This window comes from Notolabrus celidotus, chromosome 22 (assembly GCF_009762535.1).
Source record: "Notolabrus celidotus isolate fNotCel1 chromosome 22, fNotCel1.pri, whole genome shotgun sequence".
Classification (NCBI taxonomy): Eukaryota; Metazoa; Chordata; class Actinopteri; order Labriformes; family Labridae; genus Notolabrus; species Notolabrus celidotus.
This window is the reverse complement of record NC_048293.1, coordinates 10,630,827-10,653,289: the sequence shown is the minus strand read 5'-3', so window position 1 is coordinate 10,653,289 and position 22,463 is coordinate 10,630,827. Positions and strand designations below refer to the sequence as shown.

At 39.1% G+C, this 22,463-nt stretch overlaps 4 protein-coding genes across 4 annotated transcripts; 1 reads left to right on the top strand and 3 right to left on the bottom strand.

The window, feature by feature from the left end:
• Window positions 1–370: 370 nt before the first annotated feature.
• Window positions 371–3,534, top strand: hmgcl (3-hydroxy-3-methylglutaryl-CoA lyase). The gene is made up of 9 exons (XM_034674724.1): window positions 371–505; window positions 734–817; window positions 1,058–1,165; window positions 1,298–1,393; window positions 1,508–1,656; window positions 1,756–1,819; window positions 1,942–2,130; window positions 2,464–2,589; window positions 2,756–3,534. Exons 1-9 carry the CDS (start codon window positions 410–412, stop codon window positions 2,855–2,857), a joined length of 1,014 nt encoding a protein of 337 aa, XP_034530615.1. The 5' UTR covers window positions 371–409; the 3' UTR covers window positions 2,858–3,534.
• A 3,046-nt stretch (window positions 3,535–6,580) lies between these two features.
• On the bottom strand, window positions 6,581–9,381 carry cx35.4 (connexin 35.4). Its single transcript, XM_034674725.1, has 2 exons — window positions 9,230–9,381; window positions 6,581–8,618 (listed from the first exon to the last, which is right to left on the bottom strand). Exon 2 carries the CDS (start codon window positions 8,545–8,547, stop codon window positions 7,675–7,677), a length of 873 nt encoding a protein of 290 aa, XP_034530616.1. The 5' UTR covers window positions 8,548–8,618; window positions 9,230–9,381; the 3' UTR covers window positions 6,581–7,674.
• A 3,112-nt stretch (window positions 9,382–12,493) lies between these two features.
• On the bottom strand, window positions 12,494–14,649 carry cx34.4 (connexin 34.4). Its single transcript, XM_034674341.1, is given in 3 exon segments — window positions 12,494–13,257; window positions 13,259–14,101; window positions 14,506–14,649. Coding segments are annotated over 2 exon segments (792 nt in total). The 5' UTR covers window positions 14,000–14,101; window positions 14,506–14,649; the 3' UTR covers window positions 12,494–13,206.
• Window positions 14,650–15,053: 404 nt separating this feature from the next.
• On the bottom strand, window positions 15,054–20,560 carry ppie (peptidylprolyl isomerase E (cyclophilin E)). The gene is made up of 10 exons (XM_034675815.1): window positions 20,430–20,560; window positions 19,898–19,996; window positions 19,756–19,799; window positions 18,235–18,261; window positions 18,027–18,108; window positions 17,822–17,925; window positions 16,995–17,118; window positions 16,609–16,794; window positions 16,349–16,491; window positions 15,054–15,237 (listed from the first exon to the last, which is right to left on the bottom strand). Exons 1-10 carry the CDS (start codon window positions 20,458–20,460, stop codon window positions 15,169–15,171), a joined length of 909 nt encoding a protein of 302 aa, XP_034531706.1. The 5' UTR covers window positions 20,461–20,560; the 3' UTR covers window positions 15,054–15,168.
• Between the last annotated feature and the right edge of the window lie 1,903 nt (window positions 20,561–22,463).

The window sequence follows — 22,463 nt, the reverse complement described above, 5'->3', positions numbered from 1 at the left end:
TTAAGGAGTGTGTCAATTAAATCAAGTGCAAGAAAACAGGACAAAAGTTGCTGCACATGAACACTTGTTAAGTAATATCTAGCAATAAAATGAAAAACTATTTGAAATTGGTTGTGCTCTATATAATAAGATTCAAAAATAATATCTTAATAAGAGTCTTGAGCCATTTCAATACAGTTTGACTAAATAGTCAAAAATCAAGTGAAAAGGAGATGTATGAGTGATTCAAAAAAAACATTGGTGCTATGTAATGTCTTAGTACTTTTTAGTTATATTTTTTGAGTTTGATTATAAACCCCAATAGAAAACTTTCCCACCAGTAGATGGCGCCCTGTAGGTGCTTTCCGGTGCTTGTTTCCTCCCTCCAGTCCTGAGGACAAAGTGACGTCAGTCTGGAGGCTGGTCCAACATGGCGGCTGTCATGAGGCTTGTCAACAGAAGCACTTTAAGTTCAGCAATGGGTCAACAGTATTTGGCGTTCAGCTCCGCAGCAAAGCTACAAACAGTGAGTTTTGTAATGCTTTCATCTTCCAGATAGCAGTATAATTCACGTTTCACTAGCAGCCTCAGCGGCGGAGCTTGTCGTGCAACTGTGAGCGTCCTGAACGGTTCATTTGATACAATGGGTTACCTAACAGGAACTTTTTTTAGTTGGTTACTTAGTTGCAAATAATAATAATTATAAAACGCTTCTGTCTATGTGTGTTAAATGTATGTTTTTGTGTTTTTGTAGGCTGGCGTAAGAGCAGGTCAAGCTCTTCCTGAAAAAGTGAAAATAGTGGAGGTGGGACCAAGAGATGGTCTACAAAACGAAAAGGTAAACCGTGTAATGTTCATTTCACTGCACAGACTCATTACAACCTTAATGTCCCTGTTATTATTTAGATATTATATATATATGTATTTACTTAAAACTGGTTCTTGTGGTCATTTAGGTTGTATTGGATTTGAGCAGGTGCATTGTTAATGTGTTATGTAATCAGGTAGGGACCAATTGGTCATACATCTCAATCTTCAAGTGTCCCTCATTTTGGTGCTTTTCTGCTTTTACTTTAAGACCATTGTGCCAACGGAGACAAAAATAAATTTGATTGACATGCTGTCAGCGTCAGGGTTGGCAGTCATTGAGGCCACCAGCTTTGTATCTCCAAAATGGGTTCCACAGGTGAGTTAATTCTCTGAGAGCTATTCATATGGAATGTGCTGACACACCCACAGAGAGCAGTACAGAAACTGCATCTTGTGGGATTGTTTTCTCCCACATTAATTGGTTTCTGTCCCCTTTTTTGATCACCAGATGGCTGACCAAGTGGAGGTGATGAAGGGGATCTGTAGGAAACCTGGGGTGTCTTACCCAGTTCTTACCCCAAACCTCAAGGGTTTCCAGGCTGCTGTAAGTGTCAAACATCTTTCCTACAAACACATACTGCACATCCAGCTTTTTCTAACTGGTGCTGTAGCTAAAGTTCCCAGAAAAATCCCCTGTCTTTGCTCTTACATTCTACAGGTAAAAGCTGGTGCCTCAGAGGTTGCCATATTTGGTGCTGCATCTGAGCTGTTTAGTAAGAAGAACATAAACTGTTCAGTGGATGAGAGTTTACAGCGCTTTGAAGAGGTTATGAAAGCAGCTAAAGAGGCTGGTGTGCCAGTTCGAGGGTAGGATAACTTTAACTGTCAACAAAACATTAAATCATTTGAATTATAGTGTTTTCTTTTTTTTCTGCTTTGTTTAACCTATTTTTTTTGTCTCCACAGTTATGTGTCATGTGTTCTTGGATGTCCATATGAAGGCAAGGTAGCACCTGAAAAAGTTGCTCATGTGAGTTCCTAATGCACAAAATTACAAGAAAACCCAATCATTAGAAAAAATAAAAAATAAAAATAAATCAAATAACACAAAACTGTCTTTTTCTGCAACCATCTTTGTTTCCTATCTTGTAGGTAGCAAAGCGTCTTTACTCCATGGGCTGCTATGAGATCTCTCTAGGTGACACTATTGGAGTGGGGACTCCAGGTAGCATGACTGAAATGCTGGAAGCCGTATGCAGAGAAGTGCCAGTCAATGCCTTGGCTGTACACTGTCATGATACCTATGGTCAGGCCCTGGCTAACATCCTTGTAGCATTACAGGTCAGTCTTGGTTGTGATTATTGTTATGCTATCAGAATAATGGAAGTTTGGGTAGTCTATTAAAAGTGCAGTATGGGGGCGCTAGTGGCCTAGCGGTCTAAGTGCCCCACATACGGAGGCTATAGTGCTCGTCGCAGTGGTCGTCTATTCGACTCCCGGCTGCAACCATTTGCTGCATGTCTCTCTTCAGCTGTCCTATCAATAAAGGCAAAAAAAGAAGCCCAACAATATAACTTATAATAAATACATTCAAATAAAATAAATAAAAAACAGAAGTGCAATATGACTTCTGTTAATTTTAATTTTAATATGAATATTTATTTTGTTTTGCAGAAAGGAATCAGTGTGGTAGACTCTTCTGTAGCTGGACTTGGCGGCTGTCCCTACGCCCAGGGGGCATCTGGAAATGTGTCCACTGAAGATGTTGTCTATATGCTGCATGGACTTGGGATTCAAACAGTAAGTACCTCTCTTTGGCCTCCCATGTCTTTTATTCGCTACAAACTTATAGTTCAGTTTTTCAGTCGCTTATTAACTTGTGATTTATCTTAATTTTCTCTGCTTTCTTTAAGAAAAAGCTCTCTTAATCACTAGTTTGACCCTCAACTATTTGTTCTTTTCTTAGGGTGTTGACCTGCCAAAGTTGATGGATGCTGGAGCTTTCATCTGTCGCACCCTCAACAGAAAGACCAACTCTAAAGTGGCGCAGGCCACCTGTAAGCTGTAAACAAAAGCCTAACCGCACATGGTTAACAACCATACAACCCGGAGCAATCATCTTTAACATATTTAGCTCACCACATTATAACTATATTTATAATTTGTCCCTCACCTGTGTGAGAATTCTACTTTTAATACTGGGATGAAACAGACAATTACCTCTGGTTAGATATCTGATCAGTTATTCACACAGCTGAAAAAGTGCCTTATGTTAAGTCACTGTAATCCTTAATATCCTTCCTGTCTCAAGCCATGCCTTCACCTGTCTCTTTTAAAGTGTGCTTGCACTACTTTCCGGGCATTGGGTGAAAGCCAAATGGAAGCACAGACTTTGTTTATAATCTAGTAAAAATGTCTTGGAGGAAGGTAAACTCACTGTTGAAGTCATACAGAGACAGAAGTGTTGTTTTGATTTCTATCATCCTTAATATGTAGAGGCGACGGTCTATAAATGAATTATCTGAATAAGCAAAGGGGGAATCTTTGGAAGTTCAGCCTGAATGAACTTGGGCATTGTATGGTGTGTGAATATGAGATGTATTCCACTTATTTCAAAATAGTTTTGTATATGTAGAAATTCTAGTTTGACTGAATGTATTTAATTTAAATTCCCTGTCTTGAAATTCAAATGTACATATTTAACAAGATTGTGAATTTGGAAAATAAAATCTATTCATAAATAAATGAAATGCATCACAGAGCTACAATTTTTAATGTTGATATACATCTGATATCAGCCAAGTTGTTTATTTAAGGGTTAAAACTGCTTTTAAACTATTTAAATGGGTTAAAAGAAAGGATGAGAAAGTCAAGTTACTACTATGTTTATACAGTTTGCTAATAAAGCAGGTGCTAGATTGACAAATTCAGTAAAGGGTAAGAGGTTTTCAAAAAGTTAAATTTGCTATCAATTATATAAGAAAGGGAAAATTTGATGTCTTCTTGAATCATTTCATGCAAACTAAAATGTTTTTCAATTTAATTTTGAGAATTATGAACTACATTTTTTTATGTCTTTTATATCTAAACATAATGTATCTCTCATGCAACCACAGTCATGGAGAGGACTGCTGAATTGACAGTTGTCCAGATGGTAATCATCAACACCTTCCACAAGGAGGGTAAGCCACAGAGGTCATTGCTGAAAAGGCTTGCTGTCTCAGATTGCAGTATCAAAACATATTAACAGAAAGTTGACTGAACGGGAAAGTGTATTACGTAAAGGGGCACATGGACTGTTAAGAAAAGTCAAGAACTTCAGAGAGCTTCATAGGGGAGAGTGGTTCAGCTGTAGACCTCCACAACCAGGCCCCTACCTCTGCAGACCTACCCAGTGAAGCACCTCCACAGTCAGGTCCAGAAGTGATATTATTTGTTGTAGTGATTACGGCTATTCTTAAGTGTCCAAAACAGCGAAAAAGTAATTATGTATGTTCTGTACTTGCATTTTTTCATTTTTCACAGTTTTATTTATTCTAGACTTAAATCAAACTACTGAATGTCACACCAGTACAATGTCTTTTTTTGTTTTATAATAGTTACAAGAATGTTAGCGTCAGCTGTGATACACAAATTTTAGCACTAGTTACAATACACAAACATTAGCATTAGCTATATATGGATCATAGAGGACAAGCCTTTTCGTTTTTGAGCTTGGTTATAAAGTTCTTTCAAGAGGTTTTGTGGATCAGGTTAGTTATTTGTTCGTAATAAAGATGAATAATTTTACTGACGGTCTGTCCATAAGGAGAAAATGTTAACTGAAACATGCTGTCTTCACACTTAAGCAGCACTAAAAGATTTTGCTGTGCGATTAAGTCTTGTTTAATATTTGACCTGTTTTGACAGTTTTTCTGTCTGTCACACATCATTCCATCACTTCATGAAGCACAAAGCCTACTGTCGAATGCTGCAAAAGATGGTGTAACCTGTACCACTGCCCTCATTTAAACCCAAAAAGAGTCTCCAAGATGTGATTGGTCCCTGATGATGTTTAAGGATGGGCAGGGTCACAGTGTAGTTCCTCAGTAAAAAAACATCTATTGTTGTTTTCAGTGTGTGGTTTTTTGCTTTTCTAAAGTGAAGCACTTAATAATGCACAAGGTTAAACTAGAAATAATGAAACTTTAACTTTATCTAGAGTTTGCAGCCAATAGTGCAGTACTGTCTAACAATAAAATGAGAGTAAGGAATGCCAACATACTAGGATATATGAAAGGTATATTTCAGCTGAGATGTATCTGAAGTTCCAGTAGACTCATTGAGCTTTATTTCACCCTCAGTAGAGTTCATTTTACATTCTTACTTTATAAATCAATTTCAAATACTGAAATGTTACTGAAAGTGAACATCAGATTTTATTTTCTTACATGGGCTAAGGAGAGAGACCTGGACTGGTGCTCTGTGGCCCAAAGTCATCTTTTCAGATGTAAGTAAATTTTGCATTTCATTTGGAAATTAAGGTTTGCGAGTCAGGAGGAAGAGTGAAGAGGCATATAATCCAAGGTGTTTGAAGTACAGTGTGAAGGATGGGGTGCTATGTCATCCGAATCGGTCCGAAATCAACACAACTGTCTGCCAGGAGACTTGAGAGCACTTCATGGTCCTATCTGCTGACAAGCTTTATGGGGATGCCAATTCTCTTAGCACCTGCCCACTGCGCCCAAACTACAACCAAATGGTTCATTGACCATGATATTGTTGTGTTTGATTGGCCAGCCAACTCACCTGACCAGAGACACATAGAGAATCTGTGGGTTATTTTTCAAGAGGAAGATGAGAAACACCTGACCCCAAAACTACAAATGAGCTTCAAAAACACCACAGCAGTCCACACTATATCCGTAATATGTGATAAAGCCCCAGCCAAATATTGGGTCTATAAATATACTTAGTTGTCAGAGGTTTGACATTTCTGTATTCTAAATCTTTTTTTTTGTCTAGGAAATATACAAATTATTTGAAATGCTTGGTTTCTCAATTTCATGAGCTATAGGCCAAAATCATACCAAAATTGGCTTTAAATAATTCACTTGACATGCAATGAAATACAATCTTCAAAAGCTGAGCTTTTTAAATGAAATTATAATTTAAAAAAATAACTCTTTTTAAGATATTCTAATTTTTAAAGATGAACCTGTATATGTGGTATGTAAAACTTTGGATGTTAGATTTATTCTTTTTAAAGCCACCATCAGCAATTTCTATTTAGTAAAATTTAGTTGAGGTCACACATCAGTTCCCCTTTAAAAAGGGTCTTCTTTAACAATATTCATAGTGATTTTACAGTTTGTGACGGAAATGATTCAGAATAAACAGACAACTGTTTTCTTTGCCACTCCTTCTAATAACCTGATTGACAAGTCCAGCAGGCAGACTGAGATTCCCTAGTGCCGGCCTCCGCAACACTTCACATATGCAACAGAGGCAGGGGAAAAACGTGTCATAATGATAATGAGTCACAACAAATTTATATGGGTAAATGCTAACAGACATGATCTGTTGATGAGTAGAGTAAAAACTTAGTAATGAGTCAGCAGGATAAGAAAAGTTCCACTCCTTCAATAGAGGGAATGATGGGACATTGCATGTGAGGAAAAAAAAATGGGTAGTTTGTGGGGTCTTATATCAGTTGTGGTTTTCAAATAGCTCTATTATAAAAAACAAGTGAACACAAGCTATCAATAAGCAACCTTTGCTATTAAAACAGAAAACAAAAACACACGTTTAATTAATTTAATATATTTAAATTCATGAAAATGACTTTATTAACAATAAGTGCAGAAAGATGTTTTTCCATTTGATGTACATATATAACAATTAGGGACTCATATAAATGGGAAATAGTTCAATGAGCCATCTGTATGTCCAGCTTTCCCCCTTTCTTCACTGTGCTCCAGCTTTCAACACAGAATCAAGCAGCAGCATTCCTTTCGCCTTATTTGAATCAACAGTGGTCTTGGATGAGGCGAGTTTGTGTACAGGATGTCAAAACACAGACACTCTATGAACAACTTATGGCTTTGCAGCACAAGAGCAATCAAATACCTACCAAGGCTTTACCCAAATAAATATACCAGTGATGTATGCATTTTCTTGATGTAATAGATCTTAACTGAGCACATAAGTTGGGTAAAAATCCTTTTTTTTGGTCAGTTAGCAAACCTTCAAGTAATACTCAGCCATAACTGTATGACTCTGCAGTGTCTGCACTACCCTGCAGAATATTTTACCAATCTCATCATCTTCTTATCAGTAGAGCAAAGAATAAAGATGAAGCTATGGTTTCAGTACAGTTAAATAAAAGAGATCACTGAAATGTGTATCTAATGGGATGACAGCAAAGCATCTTGACACAACACTGTAGACACTGGCAGTGTGGGTGAATACCTCTGCCAGGTGTGTCCTGCTTTCTTGTGTTCAGTGTTTCCTTTCCGTCCCCTCCCATGTTAAACTACTATCACAAGAAAGACAGAGCAACCACACTGGAATGTTCTAATATGGGTGAAGGGGGTGAAGCTGAAAAGCAACACAGACCATTATTGTATTAAAAAAAAGAAGCCCACATCATTAACAAATCATTTTTGGCTCTATTTGACTTGTAAATATTGTGGATGTTTACTTGGAAACCAAAGTTCATTAGCTCTAAAAGAGTCTTAGATGTAGACACAGAGGCCCACAGGATGAATCCAGTACTGATGACTCAACTTCCAGGGTCTGACACACACACTGTAGTTTGGCTCATAGTTCTGAGTCTGTTTCTGAGGCTTGTCATTGGGTTCTCACCCAAGCAAATTCTTATCTCCTGCTCTTCCGTGTTTTCAATCATGAAGAAAGGGAAAGATTTGGAGCAGAGGCCCGAATCTTCTCTTCGAGTTTGAGTCCAGATGGCCCAAATGAAGGCTTAAATGCAGTTTTAAAGGCTGGAGGCCTTTCTTTTAAGTTCAACCTAGACCCCCTAGACCCAGGCAGGTTGCAGTTGTTGAAGGGGTCGTCGTTGTAGTTTTCATGATGCACAGCCATGTTACGATTGCGCCTCTTGACCTTGTTTGCACATCTTACGACGCGTTTGGAGATTAGATAAATGATCTCGCAGATGTTCAGGACAATACAGAGAGCCGAGGCGCCAACCATGAAGTAGGTGAAGACCTTCTTTTCAGTTGGGTGACCAATGTAACAGTCCACCTGGTTCGGGCAGGGTGACACCTCACACTTGACCAGCCTTGGCAGATAGAAGCTGTCGTAGATATGATGGAGGATGTAGAGAAAGGAGACTTCAATGCCTGTCTTTACAAAGAGGCTGATCAGATAGGTCCACCACAAGCCACCATGTTTTTTGCCCGTGTTGCTGTACAACTTGCTGGTGTCGCCATGCTTGGTCTTGTACTTGCGCTCACGGTCATCACGGTATGCCACATGCATAACCACCATGAAGGAGGGGCAGGTGACAAAGATGAGCTGCAAGGCCCACAGGCGGATGTGGGAGATGGGAAAGAAGTGGTCGTAGCAGACATTGGCACAGCCGGGCTGCTTGGTGTTACAGTCAAAGTCTTTCTGCTCATCGCCCCAAACTCGCTCCGCTGCCACAACGTACACCATCACCCTGAACACAAACACAACAGACAGCCATACCCGCCCAAATGCTGTGGAGTATTTATTCACCCCACTGAGCAGGGCTTGGAAGGTCTTCCAGTCCATATTGTAGACTGGCAGTCAAATGATCTTGTCTCTGGAGTTCCTCTTTTGCTGGTGGTATTTTGTCCTCAGACCTGGACATGGTAGAATGAAGAATGGTCAAAAATGTTTTATTGTCTTGGAAACATCCTGATATTTTAAAACTAGCAGTAGGCTACTTCTTTCTGCTGCGATTTAATGTGAAAACACCTCCTACTGGTCTCATCCACATACGTACCAGACGAAACCACTAACAATAACACATAGTTACGGGTAGGCCTGGAGCTAAACTGTTCATTAAGGAAACAAGTTGGACCAACGTTTTAACACACCCACAGTTAATATTTCTCTTCAGAGGTAACATTAACATCTAAATGGTTTTTATATAAATATTTGTTAAAGATAAAAAGTGAATAGAAGCAGCCATCTTCTGGTTATCTGTTCATATTTGTCGGAGTCACACTGCCCTTTACGCACAGACCAAATGCGTAGTTTAGACTTATTCTCGTATCAATAGTGGCTCTTTACCGACACGTGTTTTTTACTACCACAACGGAAAATGAAACTTCCATAGACTGACTCATACAAGACAAACATTTAGCACATTTTAAAACATCAATTTAAGATTGCCTCGAAAGGCGAACTTCACGAAGCGCTCCTCGCCTGACGCACAGAAAAATCGTTACTGAGAGTTTTATTCACTTACCGGGAGAAGTTTTAGTCCATTCTTAGCATATACAATTCGGAATTTTCATGTTTCCGATTAATTTCTTGCTGATTTAATGCCCCTTTAGTCCTTCAACGCACAGATTTGGCTCCCCGCGACAGGTAAAGGAGCGCTGTGTTGAGAAATGCGCCTGTGGGTGGGGTTACAGAAGAAAGAATGGAGCTGCCCCAGATGTTCCCCTTCTCTCCCTCCCTCCCTCCCTCCTTCTCTTCCCTCTCTCTCTCTCCCACTCACACGCCAATGTTAGATGGCAAACCAAATATTTTTTTTGCAAAACAGTTATTTCAGGTCTCAGGTACTAAGGACATGATTTGAGATGAGCTTACACACATGAACAATTATGTGTGGAGCCAATCAGCCTCATCAGTTTGAGGTCACATATGGTTTTGTTCTCTTATTGGCAACTAAAGGACAACAAGGGGTCCACTGAGGGTTTAATTAGGACCAAGATACAGTCTAGTTTTATTTCTCAATGACTCGTGAATAAATAAGAAACATGCACCGCTGACCATTCAAACTACAATAACTAATGTATATTACATTTGAAGTTGTATCACAAAGGGTTACATAAGGCAAACCATCCTTGTAATGATTAAGGAGACATACGATTTAGGCTCATTTTTTTATGTTCCAAGTTTCCAGGAAGGGCTCACATGTCTCAACAAGTTTGTGAGTACTTCACTCATAATACGTAAGCAGACACACCCTGAGGTGAATGCATTTTTTTTGTTGTTGGAGCTGTCTGCTTTTGTTGCAAGTTTCCTATGGCATTCTGAGTGTGAGACTGTACATACATGTGAATGGAGGAGGGGGGTCAGAGTGAGAAGATCAGCTCATCTGTCCCAGAATTAGAAGGTTAGTATGTAACCAAAAAAAAAAGTTTAATTTCCTTGTTCTTTTTTTGCTGCTCTTTCACTTTTTCCTTTGTTATTGCAACACCCACTAGAGTGCCAAAGTGTATTATGCTTCCTTTATTCTTTTTACAACTAAGCTCTACTCAGATAACACTGTCACATTCATAGACTCTCCGTCCTTTTAAGCTCATCCTTATTGTCACCAACCTCACTGGTCTGTTGGGAAAACAGATAGAAGTCACTATATCAAATAGCAGCATGATCAAATGCCTTCGCTGTGCCACAGCCTGCCAGTTCTTGTAGGCCTGTGCTGATGTTCGAGGCTATTGAAATCATAAATTCACTTTTGTGTATCACTTGTAGAGTCATGTCAAGTTAAGTCATGTTCTTTTTAGTGTTGTTTAGTACAATCACATACAATGTGCCAATGAGCTTGTTTCAGGCTTACAACAGCATCGTCTCCCAACCAAGCACATAGTTTTTACAAAGATAAGGAAGCACTTAACAAACGCATTTCCTGTAATCAGTCCAAGTAATCAGGTTTTTAAAAAGTAAGTAGCTTGAACATGTATTGAACAGTTAAATGCTTAGATTGCACAGCTTTTACAGTTGATTTTTCCCCCTTTGTTAATCGTATGAAAAATTGAGATGTGAAACTCCGATGCTGACCACAATCCAGTCTGGCACCAGGCTAAAACATGTTTAACCACAAATAGTTTACATGACTTTATAGTTTCGTTTATGTAGAAATGTAGAAAATAAACTGTTTCAGTTGTAAAAAGTAAGATTTTTCTAACACTGAGAGTATAAAGTAACATGCTACAGAGATATTGTAGTGTTTTCACTCTAAATGAAACACTCCATCTCAAAGTCTCACAGCTGAGAGCTAAAACTCTCAAAGGATTGTTAAAGGGATCAAATCCATCAGTGCTTTTTAAGAAAGTCATCCAAAGCTTGAGCACATGGACACAACTTATGCAATCGCAACATTAAGGGCAGTTAAGTACACAAGAACTGTATTCGAGTGGGGGAGGGGAAGAAAAGTTCCTTCTTGGCTCCTGATGAAGAACTGGTCCAGGCAGTTTGAGGGACACACCTGGAGGAATGTACTGTGTGACTCAACCTCTGCCAGCCGCAAGTCTCAACAAGATGCACCAACACATCAGGGTAAACAAACTCCTTTTCACTGCTAATGCTGTGATAGGAAGGAAATGTACCCGAGAGAAGAGAAAGCAAGGACAGAGGGAGAGAAAAACTAACCCATGAAGAGATGGGAGGTTCTTGAAATGGGAGTGATTGTTGGTTCATTTTGAGAACCACCCATACAGGCTGGGCAAACAAAACGAACAAAGAGAAGGGCACAGTCTGAAGTTTACTTATATAGTCAGAATCTATAGATGTTATACTTCATAGTATTTGAAGCTTAGATGTGGATACTATTCTCACCAGTACTAAGTGCCAGTTTAGATTTGGCAATTTGATTCTATCTATTTTATAGGATCAGAATTAAGAATTATTATCCACCTTCTCCTCTTGGTGTCTCTCCAATCAGATAATTTTGGTTCATATGCTTAGGACGCAGATACTTATCTGCAGCATATCCGCTGCCAACCTGCTAAGGCAGAGGTGATAAGCTACTTGTTAGCAGAAACTTGTCCTTCCTGAAATGTTGGCCTTGTTACTGAAGACACTCTACAGACCCCAATTGTTAATCCTCATTGAAACTGTTGAATGACGTTGTCTTTAATGGTTTTCATGAATGCTGCTGATATGCCTGCAGATCATCCTCTCACTATTTGTGGAACTGCTGTTTGATTTTTTAAAATGGCATTGCTCCAAGCAGGAACAATATTTGTTCTTCTTTGTATTGAGGTGGCAATTACTGCACAACTTTCAGAGTCGGGTATGTCAAAGAGTAAACTAAAAATACCTGCTCAACTTAGTAGCACTGAGAGAGTAAGGAATATGCCATTTCATTCTCACTAAATCTTGACTATCAAAGGTTGCAGTGTAGAAACAGCAATCATCCATTCACAGGCTACATGGATTGACAAATTCCAGTACTGGGTGGGTCCAAACCCGTCAGCACGCATGAATCAAACTGAGGAGTGGGAAGCTCCTCCTCTGCTCTCCTAAAAGTACCAATCAACCTAAACAATAAGAGTTCTGCTCCTAGCAACCTAGCAATCGGTGTGCCAACGAGGAGGGCCTTATGAAACACATGAAAAAAGTCAAAGAAGAAGAAAATCTCTGATCTTAAAGTTAACTTCCTTTCTTAGTTTGGATTTGTTGTGCAGTTCCTGCACATGTTCTGAAATGAATGCCATACACACTTTTCTGTTTGAGCCTTTCTAAACTCTATTGCTCAAAGAAAATGAAAACATTCTTATTTTAAAACATAAAAATTATCTTTAATGAAAAAATATGAACATTATGCAAACGTGTCTCAGCTCTAAATATGCACATATTGAAATCATTACTCTGTTTACGACATAACATTTCAACTTCATTACGCTCCTCTGTTTACAGAACACAGTTTGTAACATTTAACATTTGAAACAGTAACATGCACAATAGCACAGTCTAGTATACCTTTTGATAAATTATGTATAGAACACAGATAACAAAGAGTCTGATATGAACATGAGTGCAGGGTGAATACAGAGTGCAGTTTGGAGTAAAAGTCTGGAAGTTGGGTGCCGAGCAGGGGGAAAATCTTACACAGAAAACCACATGTGTTTGTAAAACCACAGTGTCCAGACCTCAGGGTGACTCATGTAATTGCTATCAAGGCTAAATTCAAAACTGCATCACAAAAAGTTGCTTTTTTCTCTTTGCATGGGCAAGTTTTCATCTGTAAAAATCTCCTCAGACCCAAACCCACAACAGTGGGCACATTCCAATGACATGTCTTGCAGTCCAGAATTACAAACAGTCTGACAGAGTACACAGAAACAGTAAGGAACTACCTTGACTGTATTCAGTTTCTCAGCAGAAAAATGTCTGCTGACAAGTCTTTGAAGGAAGTGCCTGTAGATTGAGGTAAGGCACATTTCCTCATCCATGTCTTTGTTTACAATTGAGTCTTTATTCTCACTATCTTCAAGATATGGCCACACTGTATGAAGGAGCTGGCGTTTGGGGTGTTTTTTTTGCCTGTAAGCTTGAGAGTGTTCGACTCCATCAAGTTGCTCCCACTGGACAGCGTGTTGGTCATGGTGTGGTGAGAATTGTTGACGGAGGAAAAACATTCACGGCAGCGTTTACCCACCAGGTAGACAATTTCGAAAATGGAGAGGAGGATGCAAACCAGGCTGGTAATAACCATGAAGAGGGTGAAGATTCTTTTCTCAGTTGGGCGAGCAATGAAGCAGTCCACCTTGTTGGGACAGGGCTTCTGTTCACACTTAATGAGTGAGGGGAAGTCATAACCCTCATAGATGTGATAGAGGAGGTAGACAAAGGTGGTGTCCACAGCTATTTTGAAGACCAGAGTGAGGACATACGTCCACCAAAGACCTCCACGTTTCTTGCCAGTGTTCAGGTAAAGACGGTGGCAGTGCTCTCCGTACTTGAGTCGGTTTTTACGTTCCCTGTCTTCCCTGTAGGCCACATGCATCGTCACCAGGAGAGACGGGCAGGTGACAAAGATAAGCTGCAGAGCCCACAGCCGGACATGGGACACTGGGAAGAAGTGGTCATAACAGACATTGTGGCACCCAGGCTGAGCTGTGTTGCATTTGAAGTCCTTTTGTTCATCACCCCATACCTTCTCTGCTGCCACCACAAACACCATGACCCTGAAGAGGAACACAATTGAAAGCCACACTCGGCCAAAGGCAGTGGAGTACTTATTCACTCCACTGAGGAGGCCCTGGAGGAATGCCCAGTTCATGATGAGGTTTGTTCACAGTCTGTCTTCTCTTCCTGCTGATGGAAGACAGGAGAAGCACTTCTCAGCTGAAACGGCACACTCAGAAGTCGGGGATGTGTCACACTAAGACAAAAAAGGAATACAGTCATACCATAGATAGAGGAAAAGTCAAAAGACACAGCAGAAACGAATCAAAGTGAGGTTTGATTGTCATGAATTCACGTGTAAACATCTTTAAGGTTCAAAAGATGAGGAAATTACGCACTTAAAAGTGTCTCGAATTTGACTAAATATAAACTTTGCGAATAAACAGAAACGCCTGGACCCGTCGCTGGACTGAAATACAGCCAGGCAACTCTCACTGAAGTCGCCGTTCGCTTCCCTAGCGCTGGGGTAAATACGCTGAAAGGATTGAACTTTCCACGCGCAATTACGCATAACCAAAATAACTGTCTGTTTCGAAAAAACCCGGACACGTTTACGTTTTCATACTGTTTAGTTAAAATCAAAATCATTTGAATACTTACAGTTTAAACCCTTGCGTTGCCGTTCGGTGTCGGAGCGGAGGAACAGGCTTTGGGATGAGCCTCGCCGATGAGATTCTCAACAGATTTCTCAACAGTGAGTGTGCGGGAGTGGAGGGGGTGGAGTTGTCTGCCTGCCATGCCTTCTCACCACTCAACCTGCTCAGGTGGGGCAGCCTTGATCCATCGAATACTTGATATCCGATCAGGTAAATAAAAAAATAAATATTTAATTCCTCCCTGTGTTGTTTTTTTCAAATGATTTCAAACACGTCTTTATTCTGAAATATATTAGACAATACTTTGGCATGTATAATTTATATGGTGTGGTTTTCTTAAACTTTCATAATTATTGGTTCATTCAAAAAGTAACTGTATTCTAATTTTAGCCGGGTTTTTTCTGAGAAAAATATTATAAAAACATATATTTATTAGATTTTTGATATCTAAATGATAAAGATGAAACCATACATAGATAATCATGCAGTAATAAATGGGTCAGATAACATCAGCAGACGTGACAAAGTTGGCAGTAAAGTAAACAGATGAGATTTATTTAAAAAAAGTTATTTATTGAAATATTTACATGACAGATGTGTATTCAAAGTACAAAAAGACCCTGAAAAAACTCCTCTCAGACACACTTAACCTGGAACACTTAATCATTCAAACATATTCTCCACAGTCAGAGATGATAACTTTCTGCTTTGTCTTGCCGTCCTTTGCTCCCTGAGCCTGCAAAAATGAAAAACACAGATACATTAATTACCTTTTCATTTTTCCTCTTTCTTTTTTTTTTTTTTTTTTTAGAGAAACAAGGTCAAGACTGACTGTAAAACAAAAAAATCTGTGGATCCTTATCAAAGCTCTGAAGTTCAGTTGACTGCTATACTAGTCTAATAATTTGCTCATTTTGGTGTCTGTCTCATGTAGCTCAAGATGAGTGAAAACCTATGGCCACTTTTACACCTGGTTTTAGTTTGTGTCCCGAGTGAGTGCACAGCTCCTACTATAGGAGTTCACACATCGCAGTTGATTACATCCCCACTTGTGCACACAGTGACTACTGGTGATCATATCTAACCTCCCTATTCTTTATGAAAACAAGCACATATCTTAATTACAAATAAAAAATCAGCAGATAAGCTGTGATGCTGCATCATAGCAGAGACACAGAAAGGGGGTTTAAGTGTTTATATAGAATTTTACACTGATCAGCCTTAAGATTATGACCATTATGACCTAGTATTGTGTAGGTCCCCTTTTCCTCAGGTAAGGGCAAATACGGCTTTGACCTGATGAGACATGGACTCTACGAGACCTCTAAATGTATGCTGTGGTATCTGGCACCAATATGTTAGCAGCAGATCCTTAAGTTTTGAGGTAGTGTGGGCAGTGGACAGGAGTCAGCATGGGCAGAGACTGATCTGCAGAGACACAACCCCATACAGCAAACTGTGATAAGAGATAAGATGAGATACTCAATATTCGTCTCACAACAGGGAAATTCATGGAGTTACAGCAGCAAACAAGAAGGTGAAATGTGTCTAGACTGGGGACATCTTACAAGAGGTGCTGTGATGAAGACGTTTTGGATCCAATGCATTGCTCATGGTGGATTAAGATGAGATAAAATTGAGTCCTGTCAGTAAGAGGGGACAGGATCTTATCCTGACTCGATGTTGGGTCTTTGTTAATAATTTAACAGAGTATGGTCTAGACTACTATGTTTGTAAAAGAGTCTTGAGATAAAGTTTGTTGTGATTTGGCCCTATACAAATAAAGAAAAAAAATCAGACATTCAAGTATTTAAAGTAATCATTTTGTGTTCCCATCCCTCTCTTACCTCCATTGCACGGAGCACATCCATCCCCTCTACCAGGTCTCCAAACACCACATGTTTGCCATCCAGCCAATCTGTTTTATCAGTGGTGATAAAGAACTGAGAGCCGTTTGTGTTTGCCCCCGAGTTGGCCATGGACAGCTGCCCTGCAAACAAGGATGACACAAAGTTTGGTCAGTTATTCACAAGATCTGCAAGTAAATATTAGCAATGAATCGGATCCAAAAAGGGACAGCACACCCCAACCGCCTGTTCCTTCTTACCTGGAGCAGTGTGTTTGAGAACAAAGTTTTCATCGTCAAACTTCCGACCATAGATGGATTTGCCACCGGTGCCATTGTGGTTTGTGAAGTCACCTCCTTGGCACATAAACTGAGGAATGATGCGATGGAAGCTACTGCCCTTGAAGCCAAAGCCCTTCTCATGTGTGCATAAGCAGCGGAAATTCTCTAATACAGAATACAGAAAGGATTTCAATGTTTGTTAAACCATTTTTTCAACACATTTGAGGCAGTGTTTTACTGAAGTATTTATATGTATAGCCTATTTCAATTCTAAACATAAGCAGAGCAAACATTGTGCAGCTACAGTATTTGCTAAAGATAATATTTTTGTCAACATTGTGATGATGACCACACAGCATACACACCTGCAGTCATGGGAACAATGTCAGCTCGGAGAAGGAAGCGTAGTCTCCCTGCTGGCTTGTTTCCAATCTTGATGTCCATGTAGACCTGAGGATTAACTCTGCCCTTTTTAGCTGGAGGTTCATCCTGCAAAAACAAAACATCCATATATCTCTATCTGAACGCATTTAGGGGTCACTAAGGCTATGTTCACACTGCAGGCAAAAGTGGCCCAAATCAGATTTTTTCAAATCAGATTTAGATCACTTCCATATGTGGTCCTGAATGAGATACAGTTCTGATTTTTTTTCAATTCGACCTCAGTGTGAACGGCCAAGGCTGATTTGATGCACATTTGATACTTTCACATCACTTTATAGCGACACACGTCACAATTCTGCGCGGCGGTAGCCTTGCAAAAATGGAGGAAAGCAACGATGGAGCAAGTCAATGGAGCGAGGTCTTGGAACTTATAAATATATGGTGTGACACTTCCATAGAAGCAAAGCTTGAGGGTTCATACCGTAACCAGTCTGTGTTTGAAAGTATATCGAAAGAACTTGCCAAGCGGGGACACAGAAAAAAAAAAATAAACAAAGGCAAACATGCTGACTTCCTCCATGTTTACGTTTGTGAAACAGCTGCATGTGACGTCATTGTTACTGTTCTTTTGCCCATGCGGGGCAGTTCGGAGCCGCAAACAGTTCACACTGGAATCGGATACAGGTCATATTATAGATGGTAATGTGAACAGGCAAACAAAAAATTGGATCAGAGCAAAAAATCGGAATTGATCATTAAGCCTTGCAGTGTGAACGTAGTCTAACACACACAAAGAAAGTTGTCATACCTCCTGTGCTGCAGTGTTGGTTGATTCTCCACCGGCTGCCTCCCCCTCTGCCTCCTCGCTGGTTTTCCCTGAAAATTTCTTCAGCCAGTCGTCATCCGACCATACTGAGGGAACACAAGAGTTAAATTCAGCACAACACAACAAGGAAAGGCTTTTTTAAAAAGGCAAAAGACTTTAAAAAAAAAAAAAGGTTTTCATCAATCACCTGGTCGGGAAGAGCCTTCTTTGATCCTCATGGGTTTAGCTGTGTTGACCCGAATAGTTCTTCCAAACAGCTCAGACTCATTCTAGCACAGATAAAGGGGGGGGGAATCAACTGTTAAACAAGAAGTTCAGTCTTTGTGCTAGCTGCAATTATGAGGTCTCAGAAATTCAACCCCACTGACAAATTTTCAGCAATGTGATGCTCTTACCATGTTATCAATAGCTGCTGCAGCATCCTACAGAACACAGAGAGCAAAACATTTCAATCAAGAACAACAAAATTGTCAATATGAACAATGCTTAGATTAAAATCAGCAGCTGTCCAATCAAATTGTTCATAGAGGATGGTGATATTAACATTGGTTAAGTTTAATTTATTTGGACATCATAAAATAACCTACAATACAGAGTAATAGTATAATAAGCATAGTGCAGGGGAGGTTAGAAGCCTTAACAAGACATATGGGAATAACAACAGTTATAACAAGTAGCAATACAGATTAGTTTTGCTGCTTAAATACCACAGCAGAGCTATAATAATGAATGGATCTCCTCAACATGTAATCTCTCTTATCAGTATTACTGCACCTCAAATCAAACTGAAGGGTCAAACGTGTCAGTAAGTCTGGTTTAAGTGTTTGGGGTGGCTGTGGCTCAGTGGGTTGAGTCGGTCGTCTATCAATTGGAGGATCTGTGGTTTGATCTCAGCTGGTAGTTACATGCGGAAGTGTTCTTGAGCAAGACACTGAACCCCAAATTGCTCCTGCTGTTGTTCAGTTGCGTGTGAATGGGTAGGAACGACATTAGCTAATATTGATGGTCCCTTAGTTACTATATAGCAGCTTCTACCATCAGTGAGTGAATGAGTGTTAATGGGTGAATGTGATGATGAGTGTAAAAGTGCTTTGAGTGGTCAGAAAGACTAGAAAGTGCTATATAAGTACAAGTCCATTTACCTCCTCATATTTTCTTAAAAATGCAAAATATTTCTTTGAGTGAGTTATGTTTACTCTGACTGTTAACTTGCTCAAGTAAAAATATCCAAGTTGCAATGTTAACTAACGAAGATCCTAACTCTGAGACACATTTAAAAGCTGTTTATCAAGTTAAGATCAGAATTATGCAGACTTTTTATTTTTAAATTTTATTTATTTATTTTCTCTTCCTTTTCCAACGTTTTGATTACTATTATTTATTTATTATTATTTGTTTGTTTGTGTGTGTGTGTGTGTGTGTGTGTGTGTGTGTGTGTGTGTGTGTGTGTGTGTGTGTGTGTGTGTGTGTGTGTTTACTTATTCATTATTGTTATTTTAATTTTTTTCTAATGAATTATCTTATTTCCCCTTTTGCTTACTTACACATTATGTAAAATCTGGGATGTGGGGTTGATGGGAGGGCTGGGGTGGGATGGGATGGGACAGGGTGGGGCATGGAAGGGGAATGGCAACCTTAAATACTGCAGCAGCTGTTCTATGTTTTGGGGTTTTTTTGTATGTGTTTACCAGCTGTGTATGCTGCAAGAAAAATGAATCATGATTAAATCTATGGAAAACTCAATAAAAAAAGTTAGAGAGAGAAACACCAGAAACCACATACACGCCCATTCAAAAAGATGATCTTTACAGCAAAAATAAACATGTTTACAGCCTGGTTCAAAATAAATACAATTTTTAAAAAATAATTATGCAGACTCATGTTTCTCAGTGCTTCAGCATACTAACAGTACTTACCTCTCCCATTTCAAACTCAATGAAAGCGAATCCTCTGTGCTTTTCTAGAAATAGAGCACAAGAAACATCATTTATCTTTGTTTTCATGTAAATCAAAGTGTTAAGATACCATCACACTTCAAATCAAAACTCCAGATCTTACCTGTCTCATAGTCCAACGGTATCTGGATGTCTGTGATGTCTCCAAACGGAATAAAAGCTGCATGTAAGACTTTTTCGTCCACCTCTTCTGCGAGTCCACCTGACAGGGACACAACGTAATGTTACTGGGACTGAGCTGGTGAGCTGCAGTACAACACACATCATCATTGATGATAATAGAGTAACAAGTGGACGTTCAAGAGAATTGGAGGAGTTCTTGGCTGTTGCTATTTCGTTAGTTGCTTAAATATATTAACACGTCAGTATCCAGTTTGACCTGAATCACTATAAGGCTAGAGATATTCAGTATTTTCAAAGTAATGCGCCTCGTTGGCATGTTCTGAAGTGAAGCCTCCTTGTTTCACTGGCAACATCTTCGCTATCCACGGCTTTTAAGGCTATATTTAGGTGTACCTTTCACGTGTCTAGTAGTATCAAATTACGAGTAGAATGTAACATCTCTTTGGCATTCCCCAGTTACTAAAATAAAGACTATAACTAATGCAGTTTCATTAAAAGTAACATCAACTTACCGACATACAGCACTCGTTTGTTAGCCGCCATATTGGATTCAACCCTTCAACTTTGACCCCAGCAGCTTGTCATTGGTGCAGTAAGACTAGAGCCCGCCTCCCAATGTTCAACTGCTCTCGAGCGCTGCCTGTCGGAGGAACCCACCACCAGCAACCCTTATCACTCAAATTTCACAGTGTAGTAGTGATTAGTAATAACAACATTACATGTTGAAGACAACATATGAAACCGACCTTACACCATGCCATACACACGTTTTATACAGCCTATGCTTACACATATAAAACCGACCTTACCAATCATAATACAGGTGGTGTTATGATTGGTAAGGTCGTTTTTGCCACCTTCCAATTATACAGCTGAGAACAAACTGAGTGGTTTGTGTGTGTATTCATACATAAACATATAAATACACAGTACACACACACACACACACACACACACACACACATATACACATAAATATATATATAAATATGTGTGTGATGTGTGTGTGTGGTGGGGGTGTTTCTATATACTGTGTATGTATATGTATATGTGCACTTACAAACCATTCAGTTTGTTCTCAGGAATATGACGTTTTTAAAATTCAGTCTGAGAGGCTGTTTGTATGCATTTATCCTGAAAGACATACATTGTATGTCAAGCACATTTGGTCATACAACTGATGTATGAAGTAACTGTTAATTAACATACCTTAACTAATGATGTTTAAATATTGAAATGTTCAAATTCTCTCAAGCGCTGCCTGTCAGAGGAACCCACCACCAGCAACCCTTATCACTCAAATTTCTCTGTGTAATATTGGCAGTATTGCACTTTTGTAGTATGTAAAGTAAATGCATTGATCAAATCAATGACTGGACGCGCCAGAATTTTCTTCAGTTAAACAAAGAAAAAACTAAAATGATTGTTTTTGGAGCCAAGGAAGAAAGGTTAAAGGTTACTGCTCAGATACAATCTGCACAGATGAAATGTTCAAACCAAGCCAGAAACCTTGGTGTAATCATAGACTCAGACCTTAATTTCAGTAGCCACATTAAGACAATTACAAAGTCAGCCTACTATCACTTTAAGAATATCAATAATCAAGGATTAAAGGACTTGTTTCTCAGCTGGATGCAGAAATGCATTTATCTTTAACAGACTAGACTACTGTAATGGGGTCTTTACAGGACTCCCTCAAAAGTCCATTAGACGACTGCAGCTCATACAGAATGCTGCTGCTCGAGTCCTCACAAGGACCAAAAAAGTAGACCACATCACTCCAGTTCTTAGATCCCTGATGCTTTATAAAGCACTGAATGGTTTAGGCCCAAAATATATTGCTGATCTGCTATTTCTAATTTTCCTTTTCTTTTCTGTTTTATTATATTTGTCATTTTAATTTTGCTCTTTTATACCTGTCTGAATGTTTCCAATGCTTTTAATGTTTTAATGTAAAGCACACTGAGTTACCCTCGTGTAAGAAATGCGCTATACAAATAAAGCTGCCTTGCCTGTGTGTGTGTGTGTGTGTGTGTGTGTGTGTGTGTGTGTGTGTGTGTGTGTGTGTGTGTGTGTGTGTGTGTGTGTGTGTGTGGTGTGTGTGTGTGTGTGTGTGTGTGTCAGTCTGAGAGGCTGTTTGTATGCATTTATCCTGAAAAGAACATTTTATGTCCAGCACATTTGGTCATACAACTGATGTATGAAGTTACTGTTAATTAACACACCTTAAATAATGATGTATTAAACACGTCATCACATGAAGTGATAGTGACAGGATCATAAGTTCATGGTGAACAACAGGAATGAATATATAAATCAAATTCATCATGAGTCATGCATTACTTCAACATGAATTAGGCATTATTTCACTGAAGAACTGTATCATTATTGCAAAGCGTTACCAATAGTTTTTTAACTTAACACATTCAGAGTTAACTCTGTGAACAATTAAATGAATGTTATCTAAAATAGTTGTTTTTATTCTCACATAAAATGTATATTATATAAATACAAATATCCGTAAATTTAGAGTTACTATTATATAT

Excerpts from the sequence above, each read along its gene's own strand:
- hmgcl (XM_034674724.1), top strand. The coding sequence starts at position 410 with ATGGCGGCTGTCATGAGGCTTGTCAACAGAAGCACTTTAAGTTCAGCA. Across the intron at positions 2,131-2,463 it reads ACATCCTTGTAGCATTACAG|AAAGGAATCAGTGTGGTAGA; the intron begins GTCAGTCTTGGT and ends TTTGTTTTGCAG. Across the intron at positions 2,590-2,755 it reads ATGGACTTGGGATTCAAACA|GGTGTTGACCTGCCAAAGTT; the intron begins GTAAGTACCTCT and ends TTCTTTTCTTAG.
- cx35.4 (XM_034674725.1), bottom strand. The coding sequence starts at position 8,547 with ATGGACTGGAAGACCTTCCAAGCCCTGCTCAGTGGGGTGAATAAATAC.
- ppie (XM_034675815.1), bottom strand. The coding sequence starts at position 20,460 with ATGGCGGCTAACAAACGAGTGCTGTATGTCG. Across the intron at positions 18,262-19,755 it reads TTGAGTTTGAAATGGGAGAG|GATGCTGCAGCAGCTATTGA; the intron begins GTAAGTACTGTT and ends TGTGTTCTGTAG. Across the intron at positions 16,795-16,994 it reads CATTGTTCCCATGACTGCAG|AGAATTTCCGCTGCTTATGC; the intron begins GTGTGTATGCTG and ends ATTCTGTATTAG.